We start from the raw sequence: 15,079 nt of genomic DNA on the forward strand, positions 1-15,079 counted from the left end.
ACAATACAATCATTTCAAATTAATCAGACCTAACAAAAGTATTTGTTTATATAATAATGTGTGTGTGTGTGTATATGTATATACACTACCGGTCAAAAGTTTTAGATCGGTAAGATTTTTTTATGTTTTTAAAAGAAGTCTCTTCTGCTCACCAAGGCTGCATTTATTTGATAAAAAACAAAAAAAATATTATGACAATTTAAAATGACTGTTTTCTATTTTAATTTATTTTAAAATGTAATTTATTCCTCAGATTAAAGCTGAATTTTCATCATCATTACTCCAGTCTCCAGTGTCACATGATTCTTCAGAAATCATTCGAATATGCTGATTTTATGATAAAAAAAACATTCATTATTATTTTCAATGTTGAAAACAGTTGTGTACAATTGTTTTCTAAATTCTTTGATGAATAGAAAGTTCAAAAGAACAGCATTTATTTAAAATAGAATATTTTCTAACATTATAAATGTCTTTACACTTACAGTAACTTTTGATCAGTTTAACTCATCCTTGATGAATAAAAGTATTGATTTATTTTATTTATTTCCCCAAAAAATAAAATAAATTCTTACTGACCCCAAACTTTTGAAGGGTAGTGTTTAATGGTACAAAAGGTTTAGATTTCAGATAAATGCTGGTCTTTTGAACTTTCTATTCATTACAGAATTTAAAAAAAAAAAAAAAAAAAAAAATTGTACACAACTGTTTACAACATTGATAATAATAATAAATGTTTCTTGATCATCAACTCCTCATATTAGAGTGATTTCTGAAGGATCATGTGACACTGAAGACTGGAGTAATGATGCTGAAAATTCAGCTTTGATCACAGGAATAAATTACACTTAACTATATATTCACATAGAAAACAGCTGTTTTAAATTGTAATAATATTTCACAATATTACTGTTTTTGTTTGTTTTTTTAATCAAATAAATGCAGCCTTTTTGAGCAGAACATACTTCTTTTAAAAACATTAAAAAATCTTACCGAACTAAAACTTTTGACTGGTAGTGTGTACATATACACACACACACACACACACACACACACACACACAGAATATATAGACACATTATATACACACAAACTTTTATGTTAGATCTGATTAATCGATTTGGCAGCATTGATCACCTTTGAACAAATGTCTAAATAAATGATGAGTAATATTTACATTTTAAATCTTTAATAAAAAAATAAAAAAAGTCAAGATAAATCCTAAAAGGTCCCAAAACAGGCTTTGGAAAGTTTTTCTTTCACAATAAAATATTTGACACTCATCATTGTGGCATTCAGCACGTAATGTGAACCTAATGAGTCAAGCTTTGTTTATTGGCTCTGCAGGGCAATGGGAAGTTCTTTGTTTGAGGCAGACATAGCTTGATAGCATGATACTGAAGAAATACACAAATCCGATAAAACAGTATAAACAGAATACATCCTTGTCTGTTGAGTCAACAGAAATTAATGAACAAGCATGCTGACTGCCTTGCCAGAATATAGTCAGTAACTTTGTCTTTAAAACAGTCTTTAAAATAAATATACCATGACAGAAAACAACAACAGGTTACCATGAGCATAAAGACAAATTTACCCATATTTACCAAAATCAATATATATGGTGATATATTCCATCCCAACAATATGTGGCATATATGCCACTTCACATGAGGCTTTATTGCCTCATAAGACACACACTTAAATGACTGAAAGTCATGTACTGATTTTTTATATATATATTTTTATATCAAAATACAGATAATATGGTGCATCTCTAGTGCTCATTATGAAGAGGACAGAAAAAAAAAAATAATAATAAAAAAAAAATCATTCTTCAATTTAGAATAAAGGATCTCAAAAGGAAGTCAAAGTTTCCAGAACCCTCATAAATACTGTCAAAGGAGAAAAGTCTGAGAAGAACAAAAACACTCACAATTCCTTCCAGGTCTTTTGCCACTTGTTGGAATTCCACACTTTCAGGATTGTCATATACTGGGCTGTACTCCGGCTTGAGAAGCTTCATGTGTCCGCTGTAAACCAGCGTGGATGAGCTGAATTTCTGAGTGGTGGACTCTTCCAATTCTTTGCTCCTGACTGAGAGATGGAAAAATGTTATTAATTAAAATAGTAGGAATTGTACACAACCCATTCAAATGTTTAGGGTCAGTAACATTTATTTTGAAGACATGAACACTTATTCAGTAAGAATGTATTAAATTGATCAAAAGCGATAGTAAAGACATTTATAATGTTACTAAAGATTTCCATGTCAAATAAATGCAGTTCTTTTTGTTTTTTACTGTAAAAATAAATACATCAGATCAGTTCATGATAAAGTATTAGATCAAGGTTGAGCATTTGAGACCCCAAACATATGAAAGCTAGTATAGGTGTGCAACCTTCTTGATTTAAGAGCAAGTTCCCTAGAGACAATTGGTGAAGCGGTTTACCAACAAAGAGCCACACAAGAAATCCGACGACTGCGGCCACTACCATCAGGGAAACGACGACCCCCACGGCGATGCTCGTCTTCCGTGCTGATGTCATCTTCTGTTCATTCGTCAGGAAGGTGACCTGCTCATGTGGCCCGTTCCCTCTCTAAAACAGAAATGAATGTATTCTTCTGTGAGCGTGTCCTTCAAAAGTAAACATTTAGCTTCTCAGTCAAGAAAATCATACAAAATAACACTAAGAATGAATCATGAATTCTGCTGGTTTCACTTTAAATGGCTGTAAAGCGCAAGAAAGCACCAAAAGCGAAAGGGAAGAGGTTAAAGAAATAAAAACAAACATTCATTTTAGTCTACTTGAGACTTCAAATATAACACAAGTAGAGATGCACCGATTGATCGGCTGGTGACCGGAATTGGCCGATTTTCACGTGATCGGCCATGACCGGCGACCGGCCGGTCAGTCTGACATATGCCGATTTTATGCCGGTCAAATGCACTCGGGCGCCGCATGATTAACCTTTTGAGCGGTACGGTCTCATATATGAGATTTGTATGTCTGTGCCCATGAGAGTACGGTGCGGTGCCACATTTAGATGTTCAGTGACGTCGCATAACTGCCAGATTCAAACTGTGCTTTCGCGCGTTGGCTGGCGCTGAGCCAGAGTCGGACGCGTTCAGCGCTGTTATGGCACAACTAAGCAGTGTTTTCAACCTCATAATGTTTATTTTAGGTTTCAGATATTTAAATACACATAAGCACGATTAAAACAATACATTTGGAGTTTGTAAAACACACACTGATGTCTGTGGAAGCAGCAATAACAATCTATTCAAATATAATTTGCCGACATGTGTGTTATTCATATCAGACAAACATAGGGGAAGTAACTATAAAGTTTACTCTATTCTTCTCAGTTCACCGGCCACTTTCTTGCATTTATTTCGGAGAAACTGATGAATTCACGTGCTGTAAATCCGACTGACAGGACAACATTGCGGCGCCCATCTCATTATAGATCAAGATTAAAGGTTTTTAAACGACCACTCACTTACACGTATTTGAGAATCGGAATATCAGATAGGCTAGTTGATGACATGGTAAGCAAGTTTGTGAATATTTTGAATAAAAAAGGAAAAGTGAAATAAAAGCGACACATCTGTCATACAGTTTTATTGTGGCTGCGGTGTATCGCGTGACGCGTCGCCATGGAAACATTAAAGGGAACGTTCGCGAAAAAACTCACTCAGGGGGTGGGGGTGTCAGTTAGAATATTTTAAACTTACGCGTGAAAGGGTTAAAGAAAAGATGGAAAATAAATATTTGTGTGTGCTGTAAAGTGGTTAGAAAAAAATTAAATCGGAATCGGCTAAAATCGGTATCGGCAGGTCAAACTCAATGAAAAATCGGAAATCGGAATCGGCCTAGAAAATTGTAATCGGTGCATCTCTAAACACAAGGCTTATATAATACTGTTATTTCATTTTGGGTTTTCATTGTATCAAAAAGAGCAGTGCGAACAGTTTAAAACTACTCCTTTTGTGATCCTGCTGTGTAACTTCTGCTTTACTGAAGAAAAACAGCACACTGTATACAAAAATTCTTGTCAGTTGCTTTGCTTAGAGAACATGAAAGCACAAACACATTAAACATTAAATGACATTAAATGTTAATATAAACCACCACATTTGTTAGAAAAATAAATGAAAGTAGCCTCTGGAGGTGCAGCATCTGTAAGAATATTTAATGCAAACTAGCCACTAATGAAAACTATATTTCAGTACCACTTATTTTGGTTTAATCTCATTAAATTTAGACTTAAACATGTCACAAATTATGCATGAGTAGGCGCAGTATGCTTCTTACACAACAAACCCACTTCCCAAACGGTACAGGAAGAGCTGAAAGATAAAGATAAACCAAAAACCAAGCTTTTCGGATGTGCTGCAACAAGTCCCACCATGTACTGAATGCTCCAAACTGAAAAAAATATTTTTGAATTGAAATAATGCACAGCATGTAAATGCACATGCACTGTTCTTTGCATCAAAACATGTTGAGACTGGTTTCAATGACCCGTACATTGCAGGTTCAAAACTGGTTGGGCCTGTTTCTGTGACCTTGCACAAACACAGACAGAAATATGACATACTCTATCATCCAGCTCTGGTTTAGAGTATTACATTGTTTGCATACCTATGTTGAAAGTGTAAGGTGTGAGTTAATATATCTAAGAAGGATTGGAGATTCTGAAGATCGGTCTTAAAGAGACCCTTGCCTGTCCAAAGACAGGAGGTAAATATGTTGTAGCTGAATGGATAAGAATGTCTGAATCTAACTAAAATGCTGAAGGTTCAAAACCAATCCTGAATGTACCATTAGTCCCTGCTGAGTCAACATGAAATGCATTTGTAACCCACTTTCATATGACATTGATGGGAAAAATATTAAAGAATAACACAAATGTAGGGTGGGATTTTATTTACTATATTACACACTATAACGATGGCTATATTACCATCCACACACGTCAAGTCAAGTCATCTTCATTTATATAGTGCTTTTAACTATGTAGGTTGTTCCAAAGCAGCTTTACAATGATAATAGGAAATTAAAGTGAACAGTAACATTCTGTTTATTATAAGCATGCACATCAGTTCTGTCATCTGCCGCTTTAAATGCTTGAGCTCTAGGATGGATTCTGATTGACTTTCAATGTTTTCATCATTCATTGTCAGCAGGAAAAAGTCTTTCTGAAAGTGATTCCAGTGATATTACTCTTTGACATTATTGTTTAAGTTCTGGTGTGGACTCTGCTATTGGTTTAAATTTAGAATTTTTAAAATTATATCTTTATCATAATCGTTATAGATATTATTCTCTGTGTGAATGGACCTTTAAAAATAAAGGTTCTTTATTGGTACCTATGGTTTCATGAAGAGCCTTTAGGGGCTTTCACACGAGTATAGGAACTCAGTTATAGGAACTAGCCGCCAGTGCGGTTCCCCAGAGAACATGATTTTCCCTAGGGCCATTTTCCTGGTTGACTTCACACTCGCAAGAGAGACTCTGAAGTGTCGTAAGCCGGCCGACAGCGACGTAATTTCAGTGCAACATTCAACAACGGCAACAACTGGAGGATGGAAGAAGCCTTGATTGGTTGAGAAGTGCCTGGACTTCTATCACGGTTTTCCATGTTCGTCGAGTTAGTTCGTGGAGTAAGTAAATCTTAACTGTGCGTTTGCACTAGTTTTTAAAAGTGGCGGGTGCCAGAGTTTCGTATGGAATGCGTTCGGCCAATCACTGGTAGTTCCTATTGTGCTAGGTTAGACCCTACTCTGAAGTAGGAGCTAATTTAGTTCCCCCAAAAGGCGTTCCTATAAGTTCAAGTTCAAGTTGAGCTTTATTGTCATTCCGCTACATGTGGGGACATACAGTGGAACGAAATGTCGTGCCTCGCAGGACCACGGTGCTACATAAATACAGACATACAACAATGAAGTAAAAAACACTGTAAACCTATACACAACTAACCTACTGACAGATTTAACTATAAGTATAACATATATATATATATATATATATATATATATATATATATATATATATATATATATATATATATATATATATATATATATATATATATATATATATATATATATATATATATATATATATATATATATATATAAGTATTTACCCTATACAAACTAAAAGAATAAAGGATAATAAATACAAACTATACAAATGCTTCACATAAATATTTACCCTATACAAACTAAAAGATAGAAGAAAATCACAAATACTGTACATGTGCAAATAGAGACGTTTGAGTCAGCAGCTGGTTGGGGAACAGTGCGGGATGATTTGAAGTGCATGAGCATGTAAACATACATATATTGCTGAGTCTTTTGTGGGATTGTGTACCCGCAGCAGTGTGTGTAAAGTGTCCATAGTGCACGTAGTGTAAAGTGTCCATAGTGTAAAGTGTCCTCTATGTGTCCACATAGTGTAAAGTGTCCATACAGTTTTTTCTTGGGTGTGGTAAGGTTTGGGGTGGTCCATGTTTCAGGAGGTAGGGGTTTGCGTGGGGTTTCAGAGGTGGGCGGGGTGGTTTGAGTTCAGGGCTCTCACAGCCTGGGGGAAAAAGCTGTTGAGCAGTCTGGCGGAGCGGGCTCTGATGCTCCGGTACCGTCTTCCAGATGGTAAGAGCTGGAAGAGACTGTGGGAGGGATGGGTGGAGTCCTTCACGATGCTGTTGGTTTTGCTGGAGCATCGTGTAAGGAAAATGTCCAGGATGGAGGGGAGAGGGGCACCGATGATCTTTGCAGCTGTGTTCACGGTCCGCTGGAGGGTCTTGCGGTCGGCAGCACTGCAGTTCCCGTACCAGACAGTGATGCAGCTAGTCAGCACACTCTCAATGGTGCCTCTGTAGAATGTGGTGAGGATGGGTGGAGGGAGACTTACTCTTTTCAGCCGGCGGAGAAAGTATAGGCGCTGTTGTGCCTTTTTGGAGAGTGACATGGTGTTGGTGGTCCAGGTGAGATCCTCTGTGATGTGCACCCCCAGGAATTTAGTGCTGCTGACTCTCTCCACAGTCGAGCTGTCGATGGTCAGTGGGGGGTGGTCAACGGAGTTTCTCCTGAAGTCCATCACAACCTCCTTTGTCTTCTCCACATTGAGGGACAGATTGTTTGTGCCACACCATTCAGCCAGCCGTGCCACTTCCTCTCTGTAGTGCGTTTCATCGTTGTTGCTGATGAGACCTACCACTGTTGTGTCATCAGCAAACTTGATGATGTGGTTAGAGCTGAACTTGGCAGTGCAGTCGTGAGTCAGCAGTGTGAAGAGCAGCGGGCTGAGCACACAGCCTTGTGGGGCACCTGTGCTCAGTGTTGTAGTGCTCGAGGTGTTGTTGCCGACACGGACTGACTGAGGTCTTCTATAACTAAAATCGTTCCCAGTTCCTGCGGTGCGACACCAAAAAGAGGGTACTACCACCAATATTTATATGAACTATGAAAACGTTTCTCCGGTGAGAAAGCCCCTTTTAACATTCATGAAACTTTTCCATTCCACAAAAGGAAAAAGGAAAACCTGTTCACTAAAAGGTTCTTTGGGAAAAAAAAAAAAAAAAACTTTTGGAATCTTTATTTTTAAGAAGGTAAGGACACTATCAACTATCCAGCACAATATATCAGTTAATATGTCCGATATGCCTATATATTGGTTAATAATTATCATGCTCATTTCTCTTATTTTTACATTCAAGTTAAGGATTAAAGTTAATCTTTCACAATTTATTTAGAGTGTAAATGCAATATTCAGCAAATCTCAAAATGAATATCCATTTTTAACACTGTACATAATATTCTGATGCAAAAATTCATATATACACTGTACATTTATTTATTTAGAGAGGAGACAGAAGAGCCACATTGGAAAAATTGCTTAAATGTGTGTGCAAAACAGCAAATAACAGACTAAATCACTTTATTTCAGAGGTCTGTGTTTGAGAAAGGTTCAAATTAAGGCTTGATTTTGCAAGATGTGGTTAGTGTACTGCTGCGAGATATCTGGATGGGCCGCATACTGTATGCAGAATCCCAAAGGATGCAGAGGTACTAAATAACATCACTGACAGACATCTACAGTCAGGCATTTAAGGGACCAACCGGCCTCTTCCTTCATTTCCTCCTTTCTTCCACACACACTGTTGACTCCACAAAAAAGCGCTGTAATTGTCCATAAATCACCCGTTCCCTACCGCAGCGGTATCATGCTGAAGCTAAACTGGGACCGTGGAATGAGCCGTACATTGCGCACGTTTTTAACTGAAAAAGCATGCACATTGCACACAAAATAAGGAAGGGGTTGCAATTAAAAAGTGGTTAGAAATCCAAGTGTCTACACCCTGGGAGAAGAGGAATCAGGAGATCATTAGGGAGAAAGAATCACATTGGTATTAAATCAATTTGTCAGACGTGCTAACACTCCTTTCAAGATCTGGGCCCGATTACAACAGCGAGCGCAGTAACTCATCGCAATTAAAGCCATTCTTACTGTAGCCTGCCTGGCACTCAAGCTGCCTAAATTGGAATTTTTTTTAATAGCCATCATGGCATAAGATTAAGAGAATCATTGGGGAATGCAGGTCACTTGCTGCTGTGGGCTTCTGTTATCAGTCATCCTGATCACAGCCTAATAACAGCATTACACGCCGTGATTCTACCCATAAACCTCTGCAAAACGCCATACTGAAGACATATCACTCTCAGTAAGAGCCATCAGCAAAACAGTACTGTCTTTTTCTCACTTTTATCAGCCAGGGTAGACACATCTAATTAGACGCGCCTCCACAGGTGTAATCCGCATAAAGCCAGTGCGTGTTGGTTCTCTGAACTAAGGATTGCTTAGAAAATGGAGCGATAACACCGCAATTAAAGATTAAGGTGTGGGTGATGCTTTGCAATGGAACAAACAAAAGAAAACTACCTTAGAAATAAAGCTAATTTACTTGTCTATAGGTGCATTGATCTTTGAAAGATATAAATGGATACATTTTCCCCCACACTGTTTGACCAATAAACTAGAAATAAATAATGTTTCTTACAGATTTTTCCTGTGCTTTTCCAATAAATTTAATTCGATAAAAAGCTGAGCTGCGTTTTACTTAAGTTGTCCCCTAGGGAAGGATTGATGGGACAGAGGTCAAATTAATAATGTCTTTTATCAAATTAGATGAAAACATCTGTATAATGGGTCGATAAAAATATGAAAAATATCAAGTGTTTCCAATGACACAACTTGCTCCAAAGTGGAATCAATGAGAAGATGTGACCCAATTACAGTTCGAATAAAAATGTCAACATAAATGACAGAAGAAAAACTAATAATGCACAACCCCAATTTGAAATTGGTTTTGCGTCATCAGGCGGGCTTTTGCTGACAAATAAACGTAAATTTCACGGTCCAGGTAACACAGAGAATGGATAACTTCATTTACATATACTACAGACATTGTAACAATATAAAGCGTGTTGAAAATCAGCAAAGTTACACTTTAAGCCACTATCACAACTTATTCTGCAACATTTTACCCAAAATCTACCATTTTAGAAAAAATACTTTGTGTAACTCATGATGTAGTCAAATCTGATTCTCTCAAATGAAAGTGAATTAAAATGTATTAAACTTTACTGTGATACACACTCTAAAACATTTGTAGCATTAAAAAAGCTAAAAGCACAGAATGTGCTTTTGAATACTAGCTTTGAAAAGAAAATAATAATAAAAAAAAAGTACCTCAAATGTGACAAAAATCACAGAATACATCATAACACATACAACCAGCATTATCCTGAGTGAGGATTTCACACAGCAGAGGGTGTTAGATATGTTAACCTGTTACCTCTTTTTAAGGTGTGGAGTTCTTGAACTGAGACGTGACCCTGTGCCTGCCTTAAGCTATTTCTGCTTATCACAAAGAAAATGACTTATGGGAAACATAGCCAAACCTGTTCACAAACTTAAACTCTGAAGACATAAAAAGCAAGGACCAAAATAGAAGAAACAAACATACTTTTTAATAGCTATTAGCTCAGATTCTTCATGAATTCTTCATGTTAAATGCTGTGTTACAGTCTTATGTTATCTCTCTTACAGTAAACATCACAGGCTGTTGACTCAACTCATCTTTCTATTTGACTTTAATCTTGCACTGCAACATATCGGCACTGTTAGTATTTGGTCTGTTTTATTTCTGTTCTACTGTTTCTCTAGGAACTGAAGGTTTAGCCTTTGTACATCTATCCTTAGCTATCTGCCAAGACCATAAAATGCAAATGAATCACTATTGTGCAGCCAAACCAACAGCTGAAATCATGGTCAGAATTTGAACCTGATAATCATAAACTAGATTTGCCATTTATATGCGTGAAGTCATACTGGAGCAAAATCTGCAAGCTAAAGAAAACATTCAGGCACTGATATTAAAAATGATGGCAGATACAATAAGCCAATAATTATGTTTATTTTATTGCCAATAACAAACAAACAAACAAACAAACAAACAAACAAACAAACAAACAAACAAATAAACAAATAAATAAATAAATAAATAAATAAATAAATAAATAAATAAATAAATAAATAAATAAATAAATAAATAAATAAATATATATATATATATATATATATATATATATATATATAAACTAAAAAACTAAATATTAAATGCTACAAGTGAATTTAGGCACCATAACATTATAATGTACAATATGAAAAGATTCTTTTACAAATTAGTCTACATTTAACAGTTATTTAGGGTGTGCTCACATTTGTAGTTTGGTTCGTTTGGTTCGGAGCAAAAAATAAATAAATTAGTCCTGGTCCGCTTAGCATTCACATCTCTATGCCTTAAGGTTCGGTATTAAAATATGTACACAATCTGATTGGTGGCTTTTATTACGTATATTTCGCTAAATGTGCTTGTATGTACAGTATGTAGCCTACATATGATGGCATTTTGACCAGCTGAGAACTTGTGAAGAGCTTATAAAATGTGTAAAGGAGTCAAAACAGCGGCAGGAATCTATAGAAGCTTGTTTCCGCCACAAAATAAAACATTTTTAAAAGATAATTGCGACTTTTTATCTCAGAATTGCGAGATATAAAAGTCAGAATTGCGTGAAATAAAGTCGCAATTGCGCGTTATAAAGTCAGAATTGAGAGATATAAAGTCAGAATTGTGTGAAATAAGTCAGAATTGTGACTTTTTTTCCTCGCAATTCTGACTTTATAACACGCAATTGCGAGTTTATATCTCACAATTCTGACATCTTTTCTCACAATTGTGAGTTTATATCTCACAATTCTGACATCTTTTCTCACAATTGTGAGTTTATATCTCACAATTCTGACATCTTTTCTCACAATTGTGAGTTTATATCTCACAATTCTGAGAAAAGATGTCAGAATTGTGAGATATAAACTCGCAATTGGGTGTTATAAAGTAAAGTCTAATAAAAAAATTAAATAAAGTCCAATTCTAAGAAAAAAAAAAGACTGACTTTTTTTTCTTCTTTTTTTTACCTCAGAATTGTTTATATCTCACAATTCTGACTTTATAACACGCAATTGCGACTTTATATCGTGCAATTCTGACTTTATATCTCCCAATTGCGACTTTATTTCTCAGAACTGCGACTTTATATCTCGCAATTACGACTTTATTTCCCAGAATTGCGACTTTATAACACGCAATTCTGACTTTATATCTCGCAATTGCGACTTTATTTCTCAGAATTGCGACTTTATTTCTCACAATTCTGACTTAATATCTCGCAATTGTGAGAAAAAAAAGTCACAATTCTGACTTAATATCTCGCAATTGTGAGAAAAAAAAAAGTCACAATTCTGACTTAATATCTCGCAATTGTGAGAAAAAAAAAGTCACAATTCTGACTTGATATATCGCAATTGTGAGAAAAGTCAGAATTTGTGAGATAAAAAGTCGCAATTATTATTATTTATTTATTTATTATTCATTGGCGGAAACAAGCTTCCATAGGAATCCCTCCGTCACACACAAACGGAAGATCTGCTGTGAGGAGAAGCGGTTCTGCCCGTACTGAACTGTGATGGGCAAACTCGCAACTATGATGAGAAAAATAAAAAAAACAGGTATGCATAAGCAATCTGTCCTTTTTAGGGTCGCATCTTCCTGTTTTTGGGATCATTTCCATGTCTTTGGTCCGTGTTGCGTTCATATATCATTCGAACCGCACCAGAGTTCGTTTGGAAGCCGACCAAGACCCATCTTTTTAGCGGCCTCGATCCGCTTGTTTGGTGCGCACCATGGGTTCGAATGGCAGCATTCACACTTATTCAAATGAACCACAGTAACAGAGCAATTGCATCAGGGTTCGTTTTAATCCAACCAAACATGCCAAGTGAGAACAAACACTAACTCAAAGTTGATCTTTAAAACACTAATAATTTAGTGTTAGATGATGGGGTAAAAATGGGGTAAATGAGCATACAATTAAATATTGGCTGGTATATATACAATTTTGATTGATAAAAAAAATAACTCTGGTAATCTATTTGTGTCAATGCATGGCTTTAGAGATATCCAACATAGTAAGATAGTCACATGACAAAAATATGTAAGAAACAGTAAACAGAGAATGCAAGAAAGCAATTTTTCTATGTTCATGTAGCCTATTCTTCCTCTGCTATAGGATATGATCTGTAAACCCAAGCACACCACATTTCAGCTAAAGTCCATTTGTCTGGACTTCTGACATGGAGCAGGACCAGAGGCCAGTAATCACTGACTGGTCAGTCAGCTGGAAAAGACAGTTCAAGACACTAAGGAGCCTCCGAACAACACCGTAGCAATTAAACCTTAAAGAATGAATCCCCCCAAGACAAAACAGAATATTTAAAGATACGTTCAGGCAATTAAAAGACAGGATGGTTGAGCAAATGATTCAGTTGATTAGTTTGCCCTCAGTGCAGCAGATAATTGTACTATATTGGGGTTTTTTGAGACGTATTGTGCAACATATAGCAGAAAACTACTAGTAAATGTTGAGTTATGACAACAACTGTGAAGCGTTTCAAAAATAAACTCTTCCTGGACAGTAAAACAACAACTTAGGTTTTGTTGGTATTTAAATATGGAATTACATGAACATTTATTACCATGTAATGAAAATCCTTCAAACAGTCATGATGTAGGCTATTCATTAAGTTGTCTTGGTTGTTAATTAATAAAGCATGAAAAAAAAAAAAAAAAAAGAACAGGAAATGATAATCATTAATGAAACCGTAGAAAATAAACTGAAACTATAATGTGTCCTCACTAACAATAATCCTTGACTTTCAAGAATATTCTGTTAATATTTTACAAATGAACAGAAAGTCAGTCCAGGATGTTTTTGTATGTAAATAAGGCCAGAGTATTATCCATATCAATATGATTCACTTTATTTCCAACTTAATGTGCCAGTGATGTAAATGTGTATCCTCAACAGGCGCTAAAGCATCTGGATTTTAATCTAACCATTCCTATGAGGTCAGAAATAACAATTTCTGAGAGATCATACCCCTCACAATATATGTATTTCCAGATAGCATGTTTTTTGGCTTCAAATAATGAATACTTTGAGGGCTGAAAAAACAACACATTTTTACATACATTCCAGACAGTTTCTCAATTAATATGATGCAATAAAAACAACATTACAATGTCACTTTCCTGACATTGCTTGACATCTGACCTCAACTAATCAAACCCAACAACTTTTTCTACAAGAAATGTAGCATTATGTAACGAAACACCTTCATCAGAATAGCTTTGGGGATGGTGGGTCATGTTTAGTCTTTGCTGTAGCATTTCTTATTACTAAGGTGTACTGTCACAAAAGGTCCATATTCAATAAACCCCAAACAAAATATTTTTTTCAACTAGGTTATGTGGAACAAGGTGCCAGACACACCAGGCCAATAACCACCTCATGTTAATAAATTTGGAATTGCAAGACAGAAGATGAATCGGTGCTGAATGAGATGAGGGTGGGATGACACGGTCACACTGGATTGAAAGAAATGCGATGTGTAAGTATTGGTCCTTCTGACAACATGGACCTGAGGTCATTTGGATTCACAAACATCCTTGTAATAGAAGTCTGATCATACAACTAAGCTGACTAATACAAAGATAGGTCTAACAGAGGTTGTAATTGTTTAAAGTATAAAGTATTTGTTTTTATTGTATATATTAGGGTAAGTGTACCTATTAAAGCCCACCAAAATCTAGGTTTTTTTTTACATGGTTTATAAGACAAATTATTTGTTCAAATGCAAGATTTATCTCTCATTTGAAAATGTATTAATTAGTTGATGTACATTTTAGAATATAAAATTAAGTTATTTTAGGAATAAAGTCTGGCATGGGCTTAATTGGTACTTTGGCACCATTTAAGCCCATGTGTTCCAAATAAGCCCACATTATCGATTCACAAAATATAAAAATGTATTGATTTTAAAGAAGTAAAACATCAGTATAATTATTCAGTGTCAGGGAAGTTAAAAATAAATCAAATAAAAAAACCTTTTGCTAATGTTTGATTAGAGCCCTGGGTAGGATGGGTAGGTGTTAGTGGCCGGTGGTCTGGAGCCTTAAGTCGGCTTGACTGAAGTTGTAGCTGGACTCAAGCTGGACTCAAGCTGGAAGTTTGACCGGGTGTATCTCGGGAGCAAAGCCGAGTTGGGGCTCCATACTCTGGGCTTAGGGGGGCCTCAAAGTGGCCCCCCCATACCGGGAGTCAGGAGCCTTAGGTAGGCTTGCTTACGGCACATGTAAAATAATGCGATCATCAAACATTGAACAGCATATAAGTCAAACCTGCCAAACGTAATGGAATGAAATGTTAAATCCATGAAGGGGTGCAGAACTGTGAAGTAACAACAGTATACATACAGTGAGGAAAATAAGTATTTGAACACCCTGCTATTTTCCAAGTTCTCCCACTTGGAAATCATGGAGGGGTCTGAAATTGTCATCGTAGGTGCATGTCCACTGTGAGAGACATAATCTAAAAAAAATAATCCA

The 15,079-nt window shown here is 36.0% G+C and overlaps 1 protein-coding gene across 1 annotated transcript in view; it reads right to left on the reverse strand.

The window, feature by feature from the left end:
* st14 (ST14 transmembrane serine protease matriptase) overlaps window positions 1-15,079 on the reverse strand; it is a 39,428-nt gene that overhangs the window by 18,768 nt on the left and 5,581 nt on the right. The window contains exons 2-3 of the mRNA XM_084418735.1: window positions 2,454-2,601; window positions 1,937-2,097 (exon numbers count right to left, since the gene is read on the reverse strand). Of these exons, the coding sequence (XP_084274861.1) occupies window positions 1,937-2,097; window positions 2,454-2,601 (309 nt within the window). The remainder of the gene's footprint in view (window positions 1-1,936; window positions 2,098-2,453; window positions 2,602-15,079) is intronic.

Source organism: Rutilus rutilus, assembly GCF_951802725.1.
Source record: "Rutilus rutilus genome assembly, chromosome: 9".
In the NCBI taxonomy this organism is placed as follows: Eukaryota; Metazoa; Chordata; class Actinopteri; order Cypriniformes; family Leuciscidae; genus Rutilus; species Rutilus rutilus.